At 46.4% G+C, this 27594-nt stretch overlaps 2 protein-coding genes across 6 annotated transcripts in view; both read right to left on the reverse strand.

The window, feature by feature from the left end:
- TXNDC11 (thioredoxin domain containing 11) overlaps positions 1-15424 on the reverse strand; it is a 55913-nt gene extending 40489 nt beyond the window's left edge. Inside the window, exons 1-3 of one of the 2 annotated variants that reach the window (XM_061600239.1) lie at positions 14586-15422; positions 8742-8958; positions 5456-5553 (exon numbers count right to left, since the gene is read on the reverse strand). In XM_061600239.1, the coding sequence (XP_061456223.1) occupies positions 5456-5553; positions 8742-8958; positions 14586-14830 (560 nt within the window). In that variant the 5' untranslated portion in view covers positions 14831-15422. Of the gene's footprint in view, positions 1-5455; positions 5554-8741; positions 8959-14585 lie in introns of both variants that reach the window. The other variant, XM_061600240.1, reaches the window with a different exon arrangement.
- A 1728-nt stretch (positions 15425-17152) lies between these two features.
- ZC3H7A (zinc finger CCCH-type containing 7A) overlaps positions 17153-27594 on the reverse strand; it is a 42940-nt gene continuing 32498 nt past the window's right edge. For all 4 annotated transcript variants that reach the window (XM_061600237.1, XM_061600238.1, XM_061600236.1 and 1 more), the window contains 5 exons: positions 27081-27186; positions 22409-22517; positions 20891-21024; positions 19587-19750; positions 17153-18091 (listed from right to left, as the gene is read on the reverse strand). In XM_061600237.1, coding sequence (XP_061456221.1) covers positions 17902-18091; positions 19587-19750; positions 20891-21024; positions 22409-22517; positions 27081-27186 — 703 coding nt within the window. In that variant the 3' untranslated portion in view covers positions 17153-17901. The remainder of the gene's footprint in view (positions 18092-19586; positions 19751-20890; positions 21025-22408; positions 22518-27080; positions 27187-27594) is intronic.

Raw genomic sequence — 27594 nt, forward strand, 5'->3', positions numbered from 1 at the left:
CTGCAGGACCAGGTCCCAGGTACCCAGCCAGCTGTGACTAATTTCCATCACCTGTCCCTCTTTGGAGGGATACATAAGCCGGCTGGCTGAGGTGGCCTGGGAGACCCAGTGCCTGCAGGGAGAAGGAGAACATCGCCACCCAGGGAAGGAGAGCCTGCTGCTCTTGCTGCTGCTTTCTTTTTATTTATTTTATTTTATTTTTATTGTATTGTATTTTTATTTTATTATTTTTATTTTTTATTGCTTTTAGGGAGTAGGCCTGCCTGTTGGCAAATAGGAGTGTGTTGTGTGTGAGTGTGAGTGTGTATGAATGTGTGAATGTGAAAGTGGGGGAATTATATTGATTTAGTTTAATTTAAATTAATTTATTTTAACTAATTACAGCTGTTATTGGGTAGGGAGGCGGGTCTCCGGACAAAATTGTTAGGGTGGGTGACCTGTTGACTGGCAGATAGGGATAGAGGCATGTGCAAGCCAGGGAGGGGAGTGGGGGGCCAAGTTATAGGAAGTTTGGGCGGCAGGCGCTGGAAGGGTGCTATTGGCAGACCATGCCGGAATAGGGGAACACGGGATAGATGCATTATATCCATCCCATGTTCCGGGTCTGCTCGGAACCAGACGAAAACTGGGGGACGCAAGGTTCCTACCGACCTTCGACTGCTGTTATGTAATGCCAGGTCTGTGGCTCAGAAAACCTCACTCATTCATGATATGATCTTGGATGGGCGGGCAGACCTGGCATGCATTACGGAAACTTGGTTGGACGAAGCCTCTGCTCCCATTCTTGAGGCCATGTGTCCACCAGGTTTCCGTTATGCACAGCAGCCGAGGGTAGGAAGGCGGGGAGGGGGCGTGGCAGTCATCTACCGAGAGTCCTTGGTTTTTGCTAGACCTCCTCTCCATAGGACTCAATTTGTTGATTGTATGTACTGGAGGTTGGGCCCGAAGGGCAGTTTAGGGATCCTGCTGGTGTACCGCCCACCCCGCTGCACGGCAGACTCCCTGGCCGAGGTGCTGGAGGTGGTCTCGGCTGTACGGGCGTTGTCCCCAGAACTGTTAGTGCTGGGTGACTTTAACGTGCATGCCGAGGCCACTCTCACTGGAGCCCCTCGGGATTTCCTGGAAACCATGGCTTCCTGGGAACTGCACCTTAGTAATACTGGGCCCACCCATGTAGCCGGTCATGCTCTCGACCTTGTATTTGTCCTGGGAGAGGAGAGAAGTGGTCTGAAGTTGGGAGTGGTTTATTCCACCCCTGTGTCATGGTCAGATCACTACCTGGTAAACATGGACTTCTCGATGCCATGCCCCCTCCGCAGGGGTGAAGGACCTATTAGAATGGTCCGCCCCAGGCGCCTGATGGATCCGGATGGATTCCTGACTGCGCTAGGGGAATTGGAACCTGCTGAAGGTCGCCTGGTCGAAACCCTGGTGAAGGAGTGGAATGATGGGATCACCAGGGCATTACACCGGGTGGCTCCGAAACGTCCTCTCCCCCTGAATAGAACTCAACTAGCACCATGGTATACACCGCGGTTGCGTAGTTTGAGACAGGAGGCGAGACGACTAGAGCGCCGGTGGCGGAAATCTCGCTCCGAAGATGTCCGGACACAGGTTAGAGCAGCAGTAGCTGCCTACCAAGTGGCAATAAAGGCAGGAAAGAAGGCTTTCTTTGCTGCCTCTATTGCGTCTGCGGAGTGCTGTCCCAGGAGGCTGTTCCAGGTGGTCCGAAGCCTGGTCGGTCCAGTTGCTCAGGAACCCTTGGAACAGTCAAAGGCCTCCTGTGATATATTAGCAAAGCACTTCGCTGACAAAATCGAACACTTACGGAGCTCGATCCCGTGCGCCGTGGATACAGTGGATGAACCAGAGTTGGCCAGTTGCATGCCGGTAAGTTGGGATCAGTTTCAGCTTCTCCCTTCTGAGGATGTGGACAAGGTGCTTTCATCTGTGAAGCCTACCACTTGTCTAACTGATCCTTGCCCATCGTGGCTCCTTACGAGCTGCAGAGAGAAATTGGGCGAGGGGATCATGGCGGTGGTAAACGCTTCCTTGAAAGAGGGTGTGATGCCATCAGCCTTCAAGGAGGCAATTGTAAAGCCCATCCTGAAGAAGCCCTCCTTGGATCCCCAAGTTTTCAATAACTTCCGCCCAATTTTGAACCTACCATTTTTGGGCAAGGTCATTGAGCGAGTGGTGGCTAACCAGTTGTCAACACACTTGGATGAAACCGATTACTTGGATCCATACCAATCGGGTTTCAGGACTGGTCATGGAACTGAAACAGCCTTGGTCGCTCTGGTAGATGATTTGAGGAGGGCATTAGATAGGGGAGAATTCACCTTTCTTGTCCTCCTCGACCTCTCAGCGGCTTTTGATACTGTCGACCACGGTATCCTTTTACAGCGCCTGGAGGGATTGGGAATTGGAGGCACTGCTTGCGGGCTTCCCCCAGGCACCTGGTTGGCCACTGTGAGAACAGGATGCTGGACTAGATGGGCCACTGGCCTGATCCAGCAGGCTCTTCTTATGTTCTTATGTTCACTGTATTACAGTGGTTCCGTTCCTTTCTCTCCGATAGGTACCAACAAGTAGCATTGGGGGAGGAGGTTTCAGACCCTTGGCCTCTCAATTGTGGTGTGCCACAGGGCTCTATCCTCTCTCCCACGCTATTTAATATTTATATGAAGCCGCTGGGGACAATCATCAGGAGATTTGGGCTGCAGTGTCACCAATATGCAGATGACACTCAGCTCTATCTTTCGTTTAAATCTTCACCAGAGTTGGCTGTGGAGACCTTGTCCAAGTGCCTGGAATCCGTGAGTGGATGGATGGGAAGGAACAAGCTGAAGCTGAACCCCGATAAGACCGAGGTGCTACTTGTGGGGGACAAAAGAAGGTTGGGAGATGTTGACCTGAAGTTCAATGGGGTGAGTTTACCCCTGAAGGACCAGGTCCGCAGCCTTGGGGTTGTACTTGACTCCAGGCTGTCCATGGAGGCTCAGATTTCGGCAGTGAGCCGGGCAGCCTGGTATCAACTACACCTCATACGAAGGCTGCAACCCTACCTTCCTGCTCATCAGCTCCCCCTGGTAGTACACGCCCTGGTCACCTCTCGTTTGGACTACTGTAATGCGCTCTACGTGGGGTTACCCTTGAAAACGGTCCGGAAATTACAACTTATACAAAATGTGGCGGCTCGACTACTTACGAATAGTCGCCGCCGGGATCACATCACACCAGTGTTGTTCGATCTACACTGGCTTCCAGTTGTTTTCCGGGCCCAGTTCAAGGTGTTGGTATTAACCTTTAAATCCCTATACGGTCTCGGCCCAGTTTATCTTACGGAGCGCCTTCAACGCCACCAATTATGCCGCCTGACAAGATCAGCCACTCAAGGCCTTCTCTCAATCCCGCCGACAAAAACAGCTAGATTGGCGGGTACAAGAGAGAGGGCATTCTCAGTGGCGGCCCCCACTCTCTGGAACTCCCTCCCACAAGATCTCTGGCACGCCTCTTCCCTAAATGTATTCCGTAAAGCCTTAAAGACCTGGCTCTTTCAACAGGCCTTTGGGATCTCCAGGGAGGGTTAATTACTGTGACTGAAATGCCTCCTACCCTGTTTTAATATTGTTGCTGCTGTATTATTCTCATACTGTTTTTTATTGTATTATTGTATTTTATCTCATTGTGTTTTAACTGTTTTGTATGTCGCCTAGAGTGGCCTTTGGCCAGATAGGCGACACAGAAATTAAATTTATTATTTATTATTATTATTACATTCCTGCCTGTCTCTCAAATGTGACACTGCTGCTGCCCACTCTGTGACTCACATGAAGGCTGTGGGGGGCGGGGAGGGAACTGAACAGGAACTGTGGTGCACAATAGTGTAACACCGCCTCATATTTTGAACTTTCCCTATGGCTCCCTTGCCAAAAAGGCTGGCCATTACCAGCCGACAATACGTACGTATTGAAGAAAACCAGTTAAGGCAACTCAAAAGGCCCTTTAAACTGAAGCCTAAACTGGAACAAAACACATCACTCTGTGTTTCATCATAGTCCCAAATGGCCATTTCATTCAGCCTTTCTGCAAAGTGACTCATTGCTTGCAGTCATTAAATTGAATTAAATTGCTGGAATTCTAACCCGCTGTTCTAGGGTATTCTGTCACAGTATTTGATCAATGGTGAGTTTGGTCATCACAAAGGGAGCTGCAGACTTGTAGTGTAAAACATTAGCAATGCACCCCCAGCTCTCCTGTGTACTGTGGCACTCTGGAGAATGGGGGGGGGGGAAGAGCCAATGATAGTTAGGATGAACGGAACAGTTGTAAACAGCCTTCTGACTGCCTCAACAAATCCAGAAGACCCCAATGTCCTTGTGCGAATTAATCATACAGCCATTTGAATCTGAACGCGACACGAAGCAGCCCACCCAGACTGTTAGTTTTATAGGCAGCCAGTTTCCTTGGTCTGGTAACCTGGCAAAATGTTGGTGATGCAGGCAATAGCAACTGAAAAACATTTTGGCTTGCTTCTGCATGAAAGATCATGAATTCTGGAGCAGACAGCAACTCTAATCAGCCTCCCCACCTTCCCTTTTGCAAATTGAACCCCTAAATTCAAACCCCTACACTGCAGTTTTAGCTTTGACTGCTCTTCTCAGCAAACTAAACTGGACATTTGGAGGCAGTAAGTGCCAAAGAGTAGAGGGATAAGGAATTGGTTGCGATGAGAAACTGGGTTCTGTGCAGAGATCCCATTTTCTGCTGATCTCCCTCTCCGAAGCCCTGCCTTCTGATCAACAGAAACAATCTCCTTATCATTTCCCAAGTTTCCCACTGTACTCATAACAGCTAAGGACACACTTTCTTTTTAAATTAGTTTTGAGGTTTTGTGAAAACCTTCAGATTATGAATTAGAAACCATAATTCCATCACCATGAATGCCTGGTTATGTGCCTCACATCAGACCATCATATTTTATTTAGCAAGAACCTAAATTACCAAATTAAGGAACTGTACAACCTTAATTTAGAAATCACACATACAGAGGGGAGCTTTCCTTTCGGCGGCAAAATGACACACCTCATTTCCAAACTTCCAGCAAACTGACAAATAAGAACACAAAGAAGTTCAGGAAGTCACATCCTTTTACTTTTGAAGCAAAACAAGCTTCCACGAATCTCTGTAATTGGTTTTCATGAGGCATAAGAAAGAAGCAGGGGAGATTTTGCTAAGGGTGCTAACTGGCCGTAGCAGGAGACGGAGAGAGAGAGATGTGCCATGAGCAGAATGTCCCTGCAATTCCTATGAACAAGTTCTCAGTGGGACTTAATAGACAAGATGCACCTTTTGTGAAGAAGCCCTATTCAGCCAGCAAAGTTCTCCCAAAATCTGCAGACTTGCCACACCTAACAAGTTCTGTCTTTCAAAGAGCATTTAAAAGTCTTACCTCCGATGGTACAAATATATTACCGGAAAGTAAAAGAAGTGCTTCTGTTTCCTGCATTTTCCTTGGTTCCACCAGCAGTTGATTGCCACAAACAACACCTGCAAGGGGGGAGAAAGGGAGGGAGGGAAAAAACAGCACAAAAGTTTGAAATAGTCAGGAAATCATTCTTTGAGGCAGGCACAGAAGTCAGCCATCTTCAGGGTCAGAACTGGTTGATAACGACAAGGAGGACAAATGTAACCCTTGGGAACGCCTTCTCAGTTGCAAGTGCAATAAGTCCTTCCTTAAAGACTATATTTTTATTGGGGAGGGAGGGGGAAGAGAGAAGTAGCTATGCTGGGAACTGCAGATGCAACGTAAGGTTTTATTTATTTATTAAATTTATATCCCGCCCTTCCTTCCAGAAGGAGCCCTGGATGGCAAACAAAAACACCAAAAAGCACTTTAAAATATTCTAAAAACAAAAGACTTTAAAGCATACTAAAAAAAAATCTTAAATACATCTTTAAAAACAACCAAGGGTTGTTAACCATGTTACTTTAAAGCCAGCTACAATTCCCAAAACATACCCCCAGGATTGATATGGGATATTTAGTTCCCTTGTTGTCATCATAAAAGATGCTGTTTTCTGGCCCCCACTCCTTTTGGCACATTCAGTCAAATCCCACAGTCGGAGGCAGCTTGCGCCTGAATTCCAATTACTGAGAAGCACAACCGGGGAGAGGGATGGGTGCACTCAGGTCCTACTCACAGGCTTCCCAGAGGCATCTAGTTGGCCACTGTGAGAACAGGATGCTGCACTAGATGGCCCTTTGCTCTGATACAGCAGGGCTCTTACGTTCTTACATCACTACACAGAAAATCACAGGTGCTTAGTACAAAAAATGCACACCAAGCAGATTATAAGGTAGGCCAAATCAAATCTTTATTGCTTAGTTAAGGGCTTTCATGAAAGCATACAACAGCACAATAAAAATGTTATACTGCTCAAAATAAAACAAACTGACTATATAATCCATTGCAGTATCCAATGTCTTTTACAAAAACAGTAACTATAGCACTAAAACTAGAGTGCTCCCACACACACACACAAAAGGATCCTACTCATTTGCAATTTAACTCAACACAAGGTCAACAGTCTCCTGCCTTTGGTCTCATCCAGCTGGGCTCTTCCTAGGCATTATCTGGAATCCGCCTGAAAATGGAAATGGACTGCCTTCAAGTCGATTCCGACTCGTGGTGACCCTACCTCCAGACACTGTTGGATTACAACTCCCATCATCAGCCATCCTGTCTTGAGCTGATGGGAGATGTAGTCCAGCAGCATCTGGAGGGCCAGAGGTTACCCATCCCAGTTCTAATTCATGCTGGCAATCAATAATAAAGGATCCAGCCAATTCCTTTTTAGTAATGAAACCATAACTACAAGCCTAGCCAAGTCAAATATGATTTTATGGGGCAAGTTTGTCAACAAAAAGACCAGTGCGTCCCCTCTGACTACGTCTCTTTTGTCCCCCAGCCACTTTGCTATACATTTCTGCCTAGGGCAATTAGGGTGCAATCCAATTTCCTTACCATCAGGGGTCTGTCAAACCACTGCAGCATACTCAGCCCTGCTGTTCCACGCTGCAAGGGGAAGGGCAGGACTCTGCACCAGCTCCAGGCTGGTGCAGCAATCAGGTCAATGTCAGCCAGCAATAGCTGTGAGCAGTAGGGTAGCGGCAAAATCAGAAGTGCAGGGTTCCTTCATGTTAGTCACAGCCATGCCCCTTCCCCCCCTTTTTGTTGCTGACTTATCCCACATTAACAGACATCCCTAGGGATCAATAAGGATGAAAGGGGAGGCTGTTAGCTACTGAGAAGGGTCTTCTCAGTGGCTGACATCTCCTTTTACTCTGATTGGCTCCAATCATCAGGAAAGGACAAGGAACCCTGTTAGAAGACTTTTCACAGTGGCTAACACCCTCCCCTTTCGTGCTGATTGGCTCGTAGGATGCTGGCAACATAGGATCCTATGCTGAGACCCTGGTTCCAAAAATGTAAGGGGTCTAGGACCCCCTTAGACAATGGATGACTACAACCCTGGCTGTGAGACACCCCCCTTGAATGCCCTGTTTTGGGGTTTTCCGCTGGCTAGGAAACTGCCAGCAGGCCTCCTGCCTGCTCATGTTTGGCAGCTGGTGGGAGGGATACCTCCACTCCATGTAAAAAACCCCACAGCACTGCAACAGTATATGTTCCAGAGTTTCCACTGGCGATTGTCCACACTGACACCAGCACTCCTCCAGGGGAATCCTTCTTGGCTGTCCTAAGATAGCTGCAGAAGAGAAATTGCTCAGCCTTGCTGTTCAATCAGTTTAATGGCAAAATTAACCCAGTCACTGTATGGGACGCTAATCAGTACTTTGAAAGTTTTTCTTCCCATTTCCATAAGATAACTTAGTCCAATAAATTATCATTGCGTGTGTGTATATTATGTGCCTTCAAGTCAATTACAACTTATGGTGACCCTAGTAGGCTTTTCATGGTAAAAGCTATTCAGAGGTGGCTTACCATTGCCTTCCTCTGAGTTTGGATGCATCTTAGTGTGGTGTCTCAACTCTGACCATTCCACCTTGGGTGACCCTGCTAGGAGTCTAGCCTCTTGGTCTAGACTCCTGACGGCATTGCTCTCCGTGTCTTCGACACTCTCCAACCCCCTCACCACGTTAAGGTGTGCATACTAGATGGGAAACTATCATCCTACTATATACTAAATAAGTCAGCTTTTTGAATGGATTCAATTATTTGCAGATCCATACTACCCAAAGACTGTGCTCCATAGAACAACTGCCCAACTACCATTTTGCCTCAACATTTTGCCCAAGTGCACGGAGAAATCAACTGACTTCCTTTACCCAAATAAAATATGAACCTTTCAATTGTTTGATCAATATTTTCTCCAGTTGACTCCATGGGCACTTTAAAGGATTCTGGACTGGTGAAGATTATATTTATATGTTTAAACTGCTTGACACTGGTGATCAAATTGCGATTCATAGCCCATCCATGCTGTCTCTGATCTTTCCCAAAAACGATAATTAATAGTAATTAATAGTTAACACTTCAGATTAACAGTAGCTTTAAAAAAAACCCTGATAATCCTCCTCAAACCTATTTGTGAAGAGGACACCAGAACTGTATTATCAGCATACGACGGGAGTCACCTACCTTTTGGGACCAGAGGGCACATTTCAAATTCTGAGAACAGAAAGTAGCGTCCGCATTCCTATCTACTCTGCCTTACCTGGTCTGCCAAACTGCTTGCCACTTTCTCAATCTCTTCCTTTACTGCAACAGACTGCCCGCACCATGGAGCGTAGAAAAAAAACAGCGTGACTTCCGAATCTTGGCGGATGTCCTCTGCGTGATCCAGCTGTCCAAGGAAAAGATCGTGGACTGGAGAGGTCGAAGAGAAAAAGTTAACTGGAAGCTTTGCTGGCATCGTCACATCTTTTGCACGGCTGTCAGGGGAAAGAAAGGAGAGAAGAACCATGCACGTCAGATATCATGAACTTACCAATGCTAAGATTAACAAAATGTCACATTTACTTGGCTAGAATGCAAAAGCAGCTAGTTATACCTTTCCAGGGACTGCAAAGTACTGGTGCGGCAGCTGTGAAATCTTATTGAAATCTATCAGTGCAATCTACAAACTCATTCATAAGAAGTCCAGCATACTATTTCCCACAGTGGCCAGCCAGATGGCTATGAAAAGCCCACCAGCAAGACACGAGCAAGCAAGACGTGTGTACCACTGCCTTCTCCTGCTGTGGTTCCTCAAAAACAATAAAGGGAAAGGGCTGTAGCTCAGTGAAAGAGCATCTGCTCTGCATGCAGAAGGTCCCTGGTTCAATCCCCGGCACCTCTAGGTAGGGAACATCTCCTGTCTGAAACTCTGGAGAGCCACTGCCAGTCAGTGCGGACAATACTGGGCTAGATGGACCAATGGTATAACTTAGTATATGGCAGCTTCTCAGCATAAGGTAGCGTGCCCCCTCTGATTCTGGAGGAAACACATAGCCGCTATGATGAGCTGCTATTTTCCACAACTTTGTCCAACGCTCCTAAAATAACCTTAACTAGTCACAATCACCTCATCTTGTGCCAGTGAATTTCGTGGGTTAACTGTGCACTGTGTGAATAGTACTTCCTTTCACCTGTCCCTCCCATTCAAACAAGCCTTCTCGGTGATAGCACCCATCCTTTGGAATGCCCTCACTCAGGTAATTCATGAGACAGAGAAAGTTATGACCTTTAAAAACCTCTTTAAAACATGCATGTTTAACCAAAGCTTTCCTGGAACCTGACTAATTTTTTATTTATTTTGTACACTGCTCAGTTTTACTTGTGAGTTGTGCTTTGTTTTTATCTTGCTTTTGGAAACATTTATTGAATATTGTTGTGGTTTTGTTTTTATGCAAACAGCATTAAGATTTTTATTATATTAAGTGGTATAAAATGCTTGTAAACAACCTTTGGAGGGACAAACAAAAAGAAGGACCTCTTCATACTTTATTGCCCTTGTGCCCAACTTGTAGGAATCCCAGAGGCATTTCGCTGGCCAGTTTGTAAAACAGGATACTGGACTAAACAGGCTTTTAGTCTCACCCAGCAAGGCTCTTCTTATGTCTTACTTTGTTGTTGTTATGTGCCTTCAGGTCCATTGTGACTTATGGCGACCCTAAGAATCAGCAACCTCCAGTAGCATCTGTTATAAACCACCCTGTTCAGATCTTGTAAGTTCAGGTCTGTGGCTTCCTCTATGGAATCAAACCATCTCTTGTTTGGCCTTCCTCTTTTTTTACTCCCTTCTGCTTTTCCCAGCATTATTGTCTTTTCTAGTGAATGATGTCTTCTCATTATGTGTCCAAAGTTCCACTTTATTCAGTGGGAATATTAAAAAAACCCTCCCTTAAGAATACAGACTGAACCAGGGCTGCATACACACTGTACATTTAAAGCACATTTCTGCCTTGCCCCCCAAAGAATCCTGGGAACTGCAGTTTACCTCTGATAGAGAAACAATTCCTGGAACCCTTAACAAATGACAATTCCCAAGATCCTTGGGAGGGAGGAACAGAATTTAAAAGTATGGTGCGTACTCAGCCTGGGCTCTAATGTCACAAGTTGTGGTGGGGGAAAAGAGTTTTTGGAGTACAGCCTTCCAGTTGTTCTGTACATTGCAGTTGAAGGATTTGCCCTTGCAAATCATTCAGACTCTTCTTAAGAGGAAAGGCTGAGTGACAGATGCATACACAAACTCATGGCATGGTCTCACGGCAGCTTCCATTAAGCTTAAGATAGATGTCCAGCTGTGCTCCTTTACCTGTTTATTTCAGCCTGCCAGAGCAACCCTACAGCTTAGATTGCAGAACAATTAAACAATCATAATCATAATTACTGTTGTTCTTTTAAGTCACCTGTTCTAGAGTACTGTTTATATAGATCACATTTTTATTCACTCTCATCTCTTACCGTTCATTGGCATCAAAGCAGCCCTTTCAAAACACACTGTAGTTTTTTTCCCTACAGTAGGGCCCCACTCATACGGCGGGTTACATTCCAGACCCCCGCTGTAAAGCGAAAACCGCTGTAAAGCGGAACCTATTGAATAGAATGGTGCGCAATGCCCGAAAACCACCATAAAAGCAGAACAAGCACCGTATGAGTTGGGCTTCAGTCTAATTGAGACTGCTGTATTAGCGAATCGCTGTAAAGCGGGGCCCTGCTGTATTTAATTACTTTTCTGCACAGAGCACATGTGTACAGCTGTCATGGCAGCAAAGATGATTACTAAAAAAGATGCAGGACCTGAAACAAGAGCTGCCACTATTTTCACATAGCCCTGGCCACCTACAACCTTCTCTCATGCTTTTTGGACATTAGTCCAGCCTTTTCCAACTTTTGTGTCCCCAGATGTTGCTGAACTACAACTCCCATCAGCCCCAGCCAGCATGGCCAGTGGTCAGGAATTGTGGTCCAGCAAAATCTGGGGACCCAAAGGTTGGGAAAGGCTGAACTAGTCTAAGGGTTGTATGCAACTAAGTTTTATGCAGAGTAGACCCATTGAAATCAACCTAAGTTAGTTATGTTCACTAATTTGAATGGGTCTATTCTGAGTAGGACGAGCAGCAAAACCATACTTGCCACTCTGTGTGCACCTGGCATGACTTCCTGTTAAATGTCTCTGCATAACCACACTTGTTTTTAAACACTTCTCATACTCAGATGTTAAATTTTTATGTACACATGCAGATCATTTTACAAGTACATCTTAAAAACCTAGGAAAGAAACAGACCTGAGTGACATTTGCAAAACTTTCTAATAGCACCCCAGCTGTCAGATACATTGTATTGGCTGTTATTTATTATTTTATTTAAAACATTTATACACAGCTTAATTATTTGCATTTTTAAGCACCGTACATAAAAACAATCGCTGTAAAATCAAACACTACGTTAAAATTCCTGCTGAAAAAAGAAAATTCTAAGTGCAACAGGTAAGGTGCCTGTCTAATCTCAGCTGAAAGGGAATTCTACAGGCTTGGGCCCAACACACTGAAAGCACAACTTCTAGTCATTACAAGCCATGCATCTGAGCCATGGGGGACCACCAACAGAGACTCTCCCAAAGATCTCAGTGATCGGGCTGGGATATAAGGGATCAGGCGGTCCTTAAGTTGTTGAGGCTCTTGTTAATACAAGAACCTTGAACCTGGCCTGGTAGCATATGGATAGCCAGTGCAAGCTTTTGACCACCAGACTTGTGTGCTGGCTGTAGTCTGTCCCCATCAACTGTCCAGCTGCAGCATTTTGCACCAGCTGGGGCTTTCGGGCCAGGTGCAAGGATAGCCCCACATACAGCGCATTGCAATAATCATGTATTTTTCTTGGCACAGGAGCATGCAAGCTTTCAAATTGCAGAAAGGTCTTCATCAATGCCAATGTAACCCCCACCTCAAAATAGGGGTAGTCAGCTTGAGATAAAGTGCAACACTTCAGATAACTTACAGCGCAGATGCATTTCAACAGAGAGTAATCTAACAAAAAAAAAATCTCAGGATACACAAAACATCGTAAATTCTCCAAAATCTATACCATCTGCATGCTTTGCAACACCACAGGTTTATCGGCATTCTTCATTACTGTTACAGAGAAAGCTACAATACAGCCATTCCCTGGTTGATAGATTGGGCTAACCCTTACAGTGAATGAGGATTCAGTCTAAGATTCCCTCTCTGGCCGTGGCCGTATTTCCAGGTGGGGCTGGGAAAGACTTCTGAGAGACCTCACCTGGTAAGTGTTGAGCTACATGGGCCAACTGACCCAGGGGTAGCCAAAGTGGTGCCCTCCAGATGTTGTTGGACGCTTAACTTCCATTGTCCCTGACTTGACGACGCTGACTGAGGCTGATGAGAGCTGGAGTTCAACAACAGCTGGAGGGCGCCCATAAAAACTTGCTGGACTAGACCAGAGGTCTATCTGGTGTAGTGTCTTGTTTTCCACAGCGGCCAACCAGATGCCTCTGGGAAGCCCACACGGAGAGCATCAGGGCAAGAACCTCCTTACGCTGTTGTTCCCCACCAACTGGTAATCAGCATAAGGTAGTTGCTTATGATTGCAACATCAAGTGAAGGCTAACATATGTGAACCTGATGTCACAAGTGGAAGAATGAGATTTCATAGCAATAGGAGCAGTTTCATGCAGTGAGTGGCTGATGCAGTGTGGGGATGATTGTCGGGTGATGGCACAATGTGCAATGTAAATGCATCTATGAGTCAGTGAAGGGAAGGGGGGGGGGAAAAGCTAATCAAGTGTACCAAAAAGCAGATAGTGTCAACATTACACAGTAACTAGTCGCTGATTCATAGGGTCGCCATAAGTCGTAGTCGACTTGGAGGCACATAACAACAAAGTCCATGTTAAAGCTGGACTAGGTGGATCCCATCTTGATGGAGCCAACAACATTTGTTCATACTGAGGAAAAATGATTGCAGTATAAATCTATCAACAGCTGTTAGCCATGGTAACTATATGCAGCCCCCATAGGCAGTATAACTCTGAACACTAGATTGTGTGAACAAACAAGACCTGCACTTTGTGGGGGCTTTCCAAAAGCATGTGGCTGGCTGCTGTTGAAAATAGAATACTGAATTAGATGCACATTTGGGACTGATCAGTTAGGGCTCCTCTTGTGCTCTTTCTAAAGCAAATGTGGGGAACCTTTGGCCCTCCAGATATTGCTGATCTACAGTGCCCATCAGCCCCAGTAAGCACGGCAAATGGCCAGGGGTGACGGTAGTTATAGTTCAGCAACATCTGCAGGGCCAAAGGTTCCCCACCACCGTTCTAAAGGATTAGATACAATCCTGGCAGACAAGTCAATCAACACACAGCTCTTCATCACAATCCCCAAGAATGAATCCTCCATATTCAAAGGCAGTCTATCACCAGGGGGTAAAAAAACAGTCGGGAGCGAAGAGCAGGAAAGGGCTGTTGCCTTCAAGCCCTGCCCATAAGATTACATAGGAAGCTGCCTTCTACCGAGTCAGGCCATTGGTCTTTCTAGGTCAGTATTGTCCACGCTGACTGGCAGGAGCCCTCCATGGTTTCAAGACAGGAGCTCTCTCAGACTGGAGATGCCAAGGATTGGACCTGGGCCCTTCTGCATACAAAACAGAAGTACCCATTGAGCTACGGCTCTTACCATTAGGTCATGTGGCCAGTCGCTGTGGGAAAGAGGTTGGTGGAATAGAAAGACGCCCTCCCAAGAACCCTGGGAAGTGTAGTTTACCCCTCACAAAGCTTCAATTCCCAGCACCCTTAACAAACATCAGCGGGGGAAACTCAACCGTATTAAACCTGCTTATTCTTGCGCACCCGCTTATTCGCACGTGAAAGCAGTTGATTTTGCAACAGACAGCTTTAAGGGAATAAGGAATACACACGTATCCCCCCTTTCAGGTATTTCCCCTCCAGCATAGAGGAGCAAAACTGCGGCCCACTCACCCATTTACATCCTACCTACCTGCCCACCACCGTCTTCCTTAGGTGCACCTTTTGTGTTTCTGCCCGGCTGAGCCTTACCTGAAGGTGACTTTGAGGGCGACTAGGAAGGCGCAGCCCAGCACCACCGCGGCGCCGCAAAGCACCTCCGGCCGCCGAGCCATGCGGGAAGCGCCGCACCGGCCCGGCTGCTGCTGCTTCTCCTCTTCTTCCTCCTCCTCCTCGTCTTCCTTTTTCTTCTCCTCCTCCTCCTGCTGCTGCAGCAGCTGCGGAGCCTGAGGCGGCGCGGAGTCAGGGCCGGGTCCGGGTCCTCCGCATGCCGACATCCCCTCCTCCCCTTCGTCCCTCCCGGCCGGGGCCTGGCCTGGCTGCCCGCCCTAGGCGGGGCTGAGCGGGCCCCTCACGCTCGCACACGTCGCCTCTCGGCCGGCCGCCTCGCGCGAACAGGGCGCCGCCACGTCTCCCCGCCCAGCCTGCCTAGTCGTAGCGGTGACGAGAAGAAGCGCGAGGCCTAGTCAAGCCTCCCCTCAGGCGGCGCTTGTCAGGCCTCTAGTAGGACGGCCGTGACAGGAAGAGGAGCCGAGGAAGAGCGCGGGCTGGAGAGGGAACCTGCCCGGGATTTACCTCGCCCGCCCCGAGGCGCATGAGAGCTTCGAACTGAGGGGGGCAGAATGGCGGTCTCTGGGAGGGTACATGGCGAGGGGATGGGAGGCAGGCCTCGGGCTCCTCCAGTGACGGGCAGGGGAGAGACACGGGCCCGGCTCCTTCATGCAGCGCATCGCTCCCCTTGTGGAAATTCGCTGCCACATTCCTAATTTCAATTTATCTTAACTCCGTTTATAACCCCGACACCGCTGACCTAAAGCCTTCTGCTGCCTGAGGCGAAGGTCAGCTTGGCGCTTCTCTCGTTCCGGCCGCTGAAGCGTGAATGGACTAGCCGTTAAATCGTACCTCATAGGAAGCTGCCTTCTGCCGAGTCAGAGCACTGGCCCTTCTCGCTCAGAACTGCCTACACGGACTGGCAGCCGCTCTCCAGGGTTTCGGAAAGAAACGATGTGGACACCACTCCACGTGGCGGTGTAGAGCAGGCTAGATTAGGGGGCACACACAACTCTGGCCCCCAGCATCTCACTGCTGCCCATCGCAGCAGCCTCTCTTTGCCTGATGAGATGGCCCTGTAATCTGCCTTTCCTCCAAAGAGCTCCAGGCAGTAGGCACAGTTGTTCTTTCCCCTCCATTTTTCTCCTCACAACAAGCCTGTGAAGTAGGCTAGACAAGAGAGAGTGGACCACAGGAAGCTGGCTTGTACCAAGTCATAAAAAGAGCCCTACTGGATTTGGACCTTCGGAAGAGAGGTGGCAGAGTGGGGAAGATTAACAAATGAGTATCTTCCATGCTGATGAATGCAAAACAAAAGTCAAGCTGGCCTGTCAACATGTAAATCTAACAATGGCACAACTTACCTTTTATTAAATAATCTTATTTGACTACAATAGTTTTTCAAATGTGGGGAGCACTGCCATTGTGAAGAGGAAGGAAAATGGGCATTACTGCTATTCTGCAAATAAGAGTTAGCACAGGGCAATAAGGGAAGTTGTTTTAACTGATTTTAGTAGTCTGTTGTAACCCAATCTTATAGTGAAGGGTGGGTAAGAAATCTAATACAATTTCAGCAACAGCCCTTCTGCTTGTGCAAGAGTTTGAATAAGCAAAAAATTCAGATTTTCACTTTCCTTACGATGCTCTGGTGAGAAATGTACAACAGCTCTTTGCTGAGAAGGATATCTGAGAACCCAAGCCAGCATTGAAGCTGCTGTATCAAAAGCATTCCAGCAGCAGGAGGATGTTATGCCAACTGACTATGCTTGAATGAATCAGTTTGCTGATGCAGTGAATGTGTTGATTTATAGCCTCTGGTGAATCTGCAGTAGGAGTTCCTGAACATTTTGGGGTGGGGGGGAGAAGGGCATAGATATCAAGGAAACCTCTACCCCTGTTCTCTGCACTTGATGTGGAGATGGCTTTACTGAAGTGCTGCTCAGATGTTTTAAGGGTAGGGGGTTCTGGTCAATGCCCACTCTTCAGGAACGAAATCTAACAAGTATAGAGCAGCAACAGTACAGCCTTAAGATGCCATCAGTGATCAAACATTTACAGTCAATGCTGCTTAACAAGGGTGCTGGGAGTCAGTATTGGGGATCATAAAAGGATCAGGCCTCTGTAGGACAGGTGCACAACTCACCACTTCATGACCTTGTGTGTCTTTAACAGAAAGATCAGCATAGAAAGCGTTCTGTTTACGCTAGCTTGAGAAGAAACCACATCATTTGGCCAACTCACCTTAGATCAGGAATTGGCAATCTGCAACACTCCAGATGTTTCCCAACTCCCATCACCCCTGACCACTGGTCATGCTGATGGGACTGAGAGAATATCTGGACAGGCACAGGCTCCCCATTCCTGTTTTAGATAGTAGTGGGAGCTGTGTGGGATTAGAGTATGGGGACTTTGATGATGTACATATTCTACTCGGATTACATACAACCAGGAAGGTGTCTGTGCCTTTTGGAATGACTCGTCTTAAACCTTTTGTAAACGCAAATATTAGCAACCCTGCCGGATGTCTGAAGATATGTTTAGGAAAGGTCTTTATGTAAAGTTATCTTTATTACAGGCAATATTGGTCCATACAATACACAATACTGACATACAAGTGGAATCTTTCAAAATCATCATTTAAACAGCAAAGACCAAGAAACAGAATTTTTAACTACTTGATTTTCAAAAAAGTAATACGTGTCTTTCTTCCAAGATCCTTTTCAGCAAGTTATATTGAAACATACAAATAGAGAAAAATACCCCATTCAACATATATTGTAGTTAAATGGTTATTTTGCTTAAAATCTTTTTTTAATAAGAAAATCCTTTTATTATAGCAACCTACATAGAGATAAATAGCAAACTCGTTTTAAACAAATCCTCTCCATTAAAACATCTGAAGAATTTTCATCCATCATTTTCTTCTGAGCCCAAGACATCTGTTTTTAGAAGCTTACCTTAAAATGTTTTCAGCTGAAGGACCAACACTAGGGGCTTCCTAGGCATTACAATACCACCCTTCCCATTATTTTCCAACTTTCTTCTGTCCAACAGAAGGCGAATAAGCACGTAAGACTTCAGGCTGTGTTTTTATTATTACTTCACCATTCTGTTTCATTAGAGCACAGACAGGCCTGCTGACTCCCCCCCCCTACACATCTACTACATTTTGTTCTTCAGGAGGAACAATACAGGCCAATAAAAGCAGAAAATCTGCAGCTTCTGTCACATGCTTTTGATTATTGTCAAATTCTGATTTTATGCTTCCTTCTGGCAACACAAATGCATTGTTATGGTGTTAGTTTAAATCTTTAAACAAAAAACTATATTTTCCAAAGTCATTATCGTTTGGAGCAATCAAGTGGTCTTTTCTGGCTTTGCTGAGCTTCATTCTTAGGACGTGTCTCCGTTCCTCCCATTCACGGAGCTCAGCGGGTCCATGTGCAAATTTACAGTTGTTCCCCTCAACACAAGTACCAGCCATATATCTATTTAAAAAAAAAAAGCAAAAAGGAGTAATGCATCCTACTCACACAGTGCTGGACTAAGACCTTTTGCTGCATAAAGCAGAGCGCCAAATGCCCCTCCTTACCCCCAGGCTAGGACCAACATCTCAAGAAGTCTTGCTGTTACTCATCACTCATCAATACCTGTCTCCACCTAGCTCCCTCAATTCTGTCACTTGATGCAGTCTGCTTTAGCCTGCTGCATGATACAACCATTCCTGTACAAACGCATAACTGAAAATGGTGGTGGGGTTGCATAGTTGGACTCAGAATGGTGGTGGGGTAGGGAAGCCTGTGGCCTTCCAGATGCTGGGACTCCAGCTCCCACTAGCCCCAACCAGCATGGCCAGAAGTCAGGAATGATGGGAAATGTAGTCCAGCAACATCTGGAGGGCCACAGGTTCGCTACTCCTGCTGTATGGCCTTGGGGATTCTGAGAATCTTAGCTTAGAACTGTACATAAAACCTCTGTTCTCCAGCTGCCAGTTTATTGGGAGAAAAAGGCTGTGTGCCATCTACCAGTCTCACCTGCACACGCTCCAACCTTAAAACAGAGAAAATGCTTTAAGTAGTGCACAAATTGGCAGGACTACTGATGCAGGGAGAAGGAAGAGCCTTGCTGGTTACAGCTTTTTCAGTGCCTCAGTGTTATTCTAGTAAGCGCTCAGCGTCTGCAGTGTTAAGTATGATACTATTTTTTTTCCAATTTAAAAAAGGTCACAAAATTACAAAAGCAAGTTGGGGAAAGGATGTCACTCATCGCACAAGCAATATCCAACATGACACAGCCATTCAGCTTCATTCCATATACGAAACACAGTTGTAAAGGGGGAACAACTGCCTTCTCTTAAGTACCAAACAAAATGAGATCTTCCCTCGTCTTCTGTTGCGGGGAAGGTATTTATAACCACATGTAATAAAGTGGATTAACAACTGCATATCTGCTATGCAAAAAACTGGAAACTGGATGTATTGCAGGGATAGGGAACCTGGGGCTCTCCAGATGCCCTTGGACTCCAACTTCCATCATTCCTGCCAATCAACCATGCTGGCTGATGGGAGTTAGAGTCCAACAACATCTGGAGGGCTGCAGCTTCCTCACTCCTAATCTACTTGACAGCTAAGAATATAAGAACAGCCTGCTGGATCAGGCCAGTGGCCCACTTGGTCCAGCATCCTTTTCTCACAGTGGCCAACCAGATGCCAGTGGGATGCATGCAAGCAAGGCCTGAGCACACCAGCACTCTCCCCTCCAGCAGTTTCCAGCAACTGATATTCAGAAGCAGGCTGCCTCCAACAGCGGAGGCAGAACATAGCCATCACGGCCAATAGATGCTCATAGCCTTATCTTCCACTAATTTGTCTAATCCTCTTTTAAAGCACCCAAATTGGTGGCCATCACTGTCTCCTTTGGGAGGCAATTCCATGGCTGGCTCTTTTCTGACTAGATAATACCAAGCAGTCAAAAGGCACCTACCTATCACAAATGCTGAAATAGCCAGTTGGAAAGCGATGCTGCCAGCAGTTTTGGTCATCTTCTGTGTGGAATACTTTCTCTTTATGCTTTTCGGAGGAAATGTGGCCTTGCCATTGTTTCTCACTGTTACAGTTCTTCCCACACATCCAGCAATGGAAGTCCACCTGGTTCATAAACGCATGGATTAGACAGGCAGACACTTGGCTTTCCTTTATGAAGAATCTGGGTTACCCGTGGCACCACACAGGGCATTTCTCCGAGAATGACCCAGGGGGATTTGAAAGTGAGGAAAACAGCAAAGAAACAAGGGTAGTCCCACTGACAGACCCTTAGGTCTGTCCTTTGCCAGCCCCAATTGAGGTAGAGCTGATGGAAAGGGTGGGAGAGAGGGAAGAGGAGCATGGTGCCCAAGAGGCCTGCAGCCTTTGGGGGTCTGCACTCAAGTGGGCAGGGCCAGAGGGAAAAATGGGTGAAGCAATGGATGAAACTCTTACCTTTGTTGACTGCATTTCAACCACAGACACAGAAGCCAGAGGCCTCTACACACACACGCACACACTTATTTCTCTCCATCCAAGCAAACAAAGCATTATCACAAGTCAAGGACACATTCCAGCCAGGCAGAAATACTCAAGGGTGCGGAGCATAGCTGGCAAGAGTTGTAGTCTAGAGAGAGTCCCAAGGGCCAGATACAGACAGGCCCGGAGGGGTGCTTTCAGACCCTGGGCCTGTGGTTTCACACTCCTACTGTAGAGCCTCTGTACAGAGCAAACTCTGCCCATATCTCTGTGCTGATTCCAATAGGGGCTTGATCAATGAATGCACATTGCAACAACAAAGTTGGTAATGAAAGCCACTTACCTTGCTGGTAGCTTTTTAAAAAATGCAAAGGTTTGTACAAGTGGATTGTGCTAGGCTAGGTGTATTAGTTAAGCTCAATAGAAATATGGAGATTAGTTTGAGGAAAAGCCATGATAACACTAAAGAACTACAGAGAACAGCCTATAGTGAATTTTTCCTGTGCAAGATTTGCAGATAACGTGCAAACCTGGGCTTCAGCACAATTGTGCTCTTGGCAAGATTTCCCTTTGTTTCACTGGAATATGTGCAGGAGCAGGTTCTGGACTGGCAAATGGGACCCATCCACTTGAAACAGACGTCTCCCATTTCAGACCTCTACCCTGATCACAGATCTCTCATTTTTCATCTCTTTTGCTCCTCCATTTTTCTGGGACCACGGCAAGAGAACCCTTAACAAGCACAAAGAAAGAATCCAAGGTGATTGCCGGCTCTTCACATCTTACCGTAACTTCAGCATAATCTGTCGGCATGTGAATTTGCTTCCCGTTTTCCTTGTTTGCTTGAGCAGCTGGATCCTCCCCCTTTTCCGGCTTTTGGCTCTTGAGCCACATTTCATACAGCTGCTCCATGTCTTGAACTAAGTGAGAGAAGAACTAAAATAAATCTGCAGCAATTAAGATATGAGCAAGTAAACTGAACAGACCAATATTAAACTCATAAATAAATCATAGTATCGCTAAAAAGAACAAGGTTAAGGCCCCTAATCATGGCAATGTACTTCTGGCATGCAAACTTAAGGCCTGTCATTCAGCTTCAGGGCAAAGCTTTCCTTTGGAAAACAGGCCACAGGGACTCAAATGTTTTCTAAGCAACCCAGTGGAGGAAGAAAGGAATGCCTGGCATGGCTGCCATGGAATGGAAGGCACCAAGGACCTTCCAGCTCAACTTGCTCTCACCCCACTTTGCTTTCACCAAATACAACTCATACTGCAGTTATCTAGGTGGCACAGAGTAGCCCATCCATCCACAGATGATTTTGATTTCATTTCACAGTGAACTGACCCAATGCAAACAACAGCTTTCTGAAAATTGTTTTGAGACACAAGACCTCATCTTCTGGGATCCAAGCAAGAATGCCGTATGTGCAGAATCTGACCTGCTCTGCTTACTTGCATAGTTAAAGCAAGTACACACAGAATGCGATTTATACGTAGGGGGGAAAGCGAGGTGGTTTTGCAATAAGAAAATACACCAGAAGTTCCTGCCACTTTTGCTATTCGTTTTTCTTTTCTTTTTGGTTCTCAATGATGTAAAAAGGGTGCCGAGTATACCCGAAGGCACAGACAGCCACAGATGCTTTGCACGATTGCCCAAGAGATTTGCAGAAGGATCCACACAGAGACTGCAGAGCATCATTACTATGCAGAAGTCTGTTGCAGTCCCACAGATGAACTGGCAGATCACATCTATTCCTTGTTTATTTTATTTATTTATTTAAAATATTTCTATCCCACCCTTCTACCCTATAATAGGGCACTCAGGGGAGCTTACAAAAAAATCAAACATGTACATAATAAAATTGTAAACAGTAAAATCACAAAAACATTAAAATTAAAATACATAAAATACAATTAAAATACATAAAATACAACACACACTAAAGGGACTACAAAGGTAATATTTAACACCGAAGGCATAAAATCAGTGTCAGGCTCTGGCCCAGTTTCGCCTCACTTGCTGAAATATTCTAGGTTCTGACAAAGCCAAAATACTGAAAACATTAAGATGCCATGGTAATTAGCTTACAGAGATGGTCTTTTAAGCGTATAGCCTAAAATCAAAGCATGGAAATTGGGTTTTCATGGCACTGAACTGGGAATTTTGGAGTATTATCCAGCCACGCTCATATACATAACAAAATCAAGGCAGATAAACAAGGAAAACCCACACTCGATGGCAGGTAAAGGCTATCAGAATGCTAACAGCTTTACACAACGCCTTTATGCATAAAGTGTACTTACTGCCATTCTCCTTCATGTAAGTCCACATTTCTCGCTCTTCATGGCTGTGCGCAAAGGAGCAGTTTCCAACATACAGACATTTCTTGCCTGATGCAATATGATTACACAGCTAGATAAGAAAGAATGGTTGCGGTCAGTTAAGCTGCATTCAGAGAAGGGATCTGAAAGCTAGTGCTCTCCCCCTCACACACGTACACCAGGGGAAAGATAATTACAGAAGATGAAACTGGGTGCAATGTCCATTTGCACAGATGGGTATTGGCTTTATTTGTCTCATATATTTATATACTGCATATTTATATACCGCTCTTAATACTAATACAAATAACAAATATTTATTTATTTTTATTTTTTTAATTAATTTTATTACATTTTTAAACCGCCCTATAGCGATAAGCTCCCAGGGCGGTGTACAGCATAATAAAACAGGTTAAAATACAAGTGGATGTAAATACAATACACAATAAAACATAATTAAAAATTTTTCAAATTTAAATTCAAATTTTTAAATTTTTAAAATGCCTGGGCAAAGAGGTAGGTCTTTACCTGGCGCCGAAAAGATAACAGAGATGGCGCCAGGCGTATCTCATCAGGGAGGGCGTTCCATAATTCGGGGGCCACCACTGAGAAGGCCCTAGCTCTAGTCATCGTTCTCCGTGCCTCCCTATGTGTTGGGACACGGAGAAGGGCCTTCGACGTCGAGCGCAGCAACCGGGTAGGTACATAGCGGGAGAGGCGTTCCGCCAGGTATTGCGGTCCGATGCCGTTAAGGGCTTTATAGGTAAGAACCAACACTTTGAATCTGGCCCGGAAACATATTGGTAGCCAGTGCAGCTGGGCCAGGACAGGTGTTACATGATCAAATTTTTTAGTCCCAGTAAGAACTCTGGCCGCAGCATTCTGCACCAGCTGAAGTTTCCGAACCGTCTTCAAAGGTAACCCTACGTAGAGTGCGTTACAGTAGTCCAATCTAGAGGTTACCAGAGCATGGATAACTGTGGCGAGGTTCTCCCTATCCAGATAGGGTCGTAGTTGGGCTACCAGCCGAAGCTGGTAGAACGCGTTCCGTGCCACCGAGGCTACTTGAGCCTCCAGTGACAAGAGCGGATCTAATAAGACCCCCAAACTACGGACCTGCTCCTTTAGGGGGAGTGTAACCCCATCTAGGGCAGGTCGGACATCAACTATCTGGGTAGAGAGCCCCCCCACCAACAGCATCTCAGTCTTGTCAGGATTAAGTCTCAGTTTGTTAGCTCTCATCCAGTCCATTATCGCGGCCAGGCAGCGGTTTAGTACACTAACAGCCTCACCTGAAGAAGATGAAAAGGAGAAGTAGAGCTGCGTATCATCAGCATATTGCTGGAAACGCACTCCAAATCTCCTTATGACCTCACCCAGCGGCTTCATATAGATATTAAAGAGCATGGGGGACAGAACTGAACCCTGTGGGACCCCATATTGGAGTATCCAGGGACTTGAGTAATGTTCCCCAAGCACCAACTTCTGGAGACGATTCTCGAGGTAGGAGCACAGCCACTGCCAAGCAGTGCCTCCAACTCCTAAGTCCACAAGACATCCCAGAAGGATACCATGGTCGATGGTATCAAAAGCCGCTGAGAGATCAAGGAGAACCAACAGAGTTACACTCCCTCTGTCTTTCTCCCGACAGAGGTCATCATACAGGGCGACCAAGGCTGTTTCTGTACCAAACCCCGGCCGAAAGCCCGATTGACATGGATCCAGATAATCAGTTTCATCCAAGAGAGCCTGGAGCTGGCGGGCGACCACACGCTCTAAAACCTTGCCCAGGAAGGGAACATTTGCTACCGGTCTATAGTTGTCAAGATTTTCAGGGTCCAAGGAGGGTTTAGGAGCGGTCTCACCACCGCCTGTTTCAGGCAGGGTGGCACCACTCCCTCTCGTAAAGAGGCATTGATCACCTCCTTGGCCCATCCAGCTGTTCCGTTCCTGCTAGCTTTTATTAGCCATGAGGGGCAAGGATCCAGAGCAGAAGTGGTCGCCCGCACCTGTCCAAGCACCTTGTCCACATCCTCGAGCTGTACCAACTGAAATTCATCCAATAAAACAGGATGGGACTGTGCTCCGGACACCTCATTAGGCTCAACTGCTACAATATTGGAGTCGAGGTCCTGGCGGATGTTCGTGATCTTATATTGGAAGTGTCTCGCAAACTCATTACAGCGGGCTGTTGATGGTGTTATTGCGTTCTGAGGACCAGAGTGTAAAAGTCCCCGAACAACCTTATAAAGTTCCGCTGGGCAGTTAGAAGATGACTGAATGGAGGCAGCAAAGTACTGCTTCTTCGCTGCCCTCACCGCCTTCACATAGAGCTTGGTAGAGACCTTCACAAGTGCAAGACCACAGCTGTCGGGAGTTCGTCTCCATTTGCACTCAAGCCGTCTCCTTTCTTGCTTCATCACTCTTAGCTCCGGGGTAAACCACGGAGCCAATTGAGCTCTGCAGAGGAGAGGGCGCACCGGGGCGATCGTGTCAACTGCCCGGGTCATTTCCGTATTCCACAGATTGACCAGGGTTTCGACAGGAGCGTCAGTTTTATCAGCCGGAAAACTCCCCAGAGCCTTCTGAAAACCTTCAGGATTCATTAGTCTCCGGGGACGGACCATCTTAATTGCTCCTCCACCCTTGCAGAGGGGAGAAAACATTGTGAGCCTACACCTCAATAGGCGATGATCTGTCCATGACAGAGGAATAGATGTAAAATCCCTCACTCCCAGATCACCATCCCCTGCTCCAGTAGCAAAAATTAAGTCTAGAGTGTGCCCCGAAATATGCGTAGGGCCAGTAACAAATTGAGACAGCCCCATGGCTGTCATGAAGGCCATGAAGTCCTGAGCCGCCCCAGACAAAGCGGCCTCGGCATGAATGTTGAGATCCCCCAATACCATAAATTTGGGGGATCGCAACACCAAACCCGAGACCACCTCCGTCAGCTCAGTTAGGGAGGCTGTTGGGCAGCAGGGTGGACGGTACACCAGCAGTATTCCCAGTCTGTCTCGCTGACCCAACGTAATATGAAGACACTCCAGACCATTAGCTACCTGGATAGGGTGCCTAACAAGAGGGATGGAACTTCTATAGACCACAGCGATTCCCCCTCCCCGACCCTCGGATCTACCCAGATGCTGAACCAAGTACCCAGGTGGGCACAGCTGGGAAAGATTAATGCCTCCCAGATCGCTCACCCAGGTCTCGGTAATAAATGCCAGATCGGCCGCCTCATCCACAATTAAATCATGGATGAGGGAAACTTTATTATTTACCGATCTGGCATTAAGCAGCAGCAACTGGAGATCCGAGAGCTGGCTGATAGAACTACCAGCAATCCTGTGGATGTGGGGAGGACCAGAACACGGTACAGCCACCAATTGTCTGGGCCGAGTTCCCCTCAACTGGCATGTCCTCCTCACATCACCATATCTCCCATTACCCGTCACTACGCTAACAGGGGCCCCCTCTGGTCCCCCCTCCCAATACCCTATCCTCCCGCCCAGGCACATAATAAAATAAAATTAAAATAAAATAAAAATACACGCACACTCACAACATACAGTCATACAAACATCCACTCATCCAATTCAGGTCTACACGACAACCACAGTCCCGCATTCCATGCGCACCAACATATAGCATGTATACATGAAAATGAAAGCAAGTGTACAATACAATCAAAAACTACAATACAATGCAATATAAGACAATAAAAACTCTAAAAAGAAAACACATGGCAGAACTGTTTGAAAACATCGTAAGAGTCAGGGATCCCTTCCCTCTTTAGCCCCCCTCTTGCCAAATCACATAGTGGTTTGGAGCAACACTTGTGTCTGCAGGACTGTGCCCATCTCTTTTACTGATTTTGAAGGATCAGCAGAGCAACCTTGACCTGAAGCCATGTCTGGAATCTTCCAGTCCATTCTAAAGACAGCCAGTGTAGTGAAGGGTTTAGAGCAGAGGTGTGAAACCTCCAGCCTGCTGGAATAATTAGGCCCGGCAGCGGTTGTGATTTGGCTAGCGAGGCCATTTTCCCCAAACCACACCCAGCTGCCGCACCCCTGATGCCATATGTGACATCAGATGTGAGGCAGGTAAGGGTGTGGCTGCCATCATTTTGAACTCCAAACAGTGTGTATTGAAATCACTTGCAAACAGACTTCAAAAGCCTCTTTTAAGGTGTCACCTGATGTCATAATCATGTCAGGTGATTGACCAGGGGTGGGGGGAAAGGAAGAATTCCCCACCCTGGGTTAGAGTATTAGGGCTTTGAGGAGACCTGGATTCAAGTATCCACTCAGCCATAAAGATGACTAGAATAAACTGGCACCAGTCATCAACTTCACAGGGTGGTTGTAAATATAAGATGACACCCCCCCCACACACACACACACACCAACTCTTTGTTCATCATCCTGAGCTTCTTGGAGAAAAGACAGGATGCAAGTTACCAGAATGCCCTGCCAATTCCAGCAGTTAATTTTTTAAAAAACGTACACAGTTGTGAAATGTTTTAAATGTAAAATTACAAGATTAAATATTCCCACAAGTAACTAGGTTTTCTGTGCCCAAAAAACTTACACTAGCACCATTAGGAGCACAGGTGGGGAAACCCAAACCATGATTTTAAAGACATGCTTACATCAAACTGCAAAGGCACTTGCTTCTTTGTGGGAAGTGGACGAATTGTATTCCACTTCTTACGCTCGTTCGACATTACCAGCATCACTCGGCGATCTTTGGTCCACCTGAAAAAGGACAAGGCTAATCAGGGAAATGACTGCTGAAGTTGCACAGCATGCCTGTGCCAGAAGGAAACTCATGCCAGAATTTTAGACCTGAGTAGTTGCTATATGCCTTACTTGTTTACATCAAGCATTGCACAACATGCTCATGGGATCAAACACTCTCAAGGTCCCTTTCAGTGAGAAAAGCATTTGTCAAGATGCCCACACTCCCACTAAAGAAATTTCTACGCTCATGGCCCATGCAATGCCAACCTGTTTCGGGGGGGGGGGACACCACTGGCACAAAACAAAGAACCTGTGTGCTCTGTGTTCTATGCAGATGATATCTAACAGAGTTTCATTTGAGTGTCTCCTACCTCCTCCAAAATTCCATCTTGAGACTGTGACCAGATGTAGAGTCCATGGTCT

Source organism: Rhineura floridana, chromosome 17, assembly GCF_030035675.1.
Source record: "Rhineura floridana isolate rRhiFlo1 chromosome 17, rRhiFlo1.hap2, whole genome shotgun sequence".
NCBI lineage: Eukaryota > Metazoa > Chordata > Lepidosauria > Squamata > Rhineuridae > Rhineura > Rhineura floridana.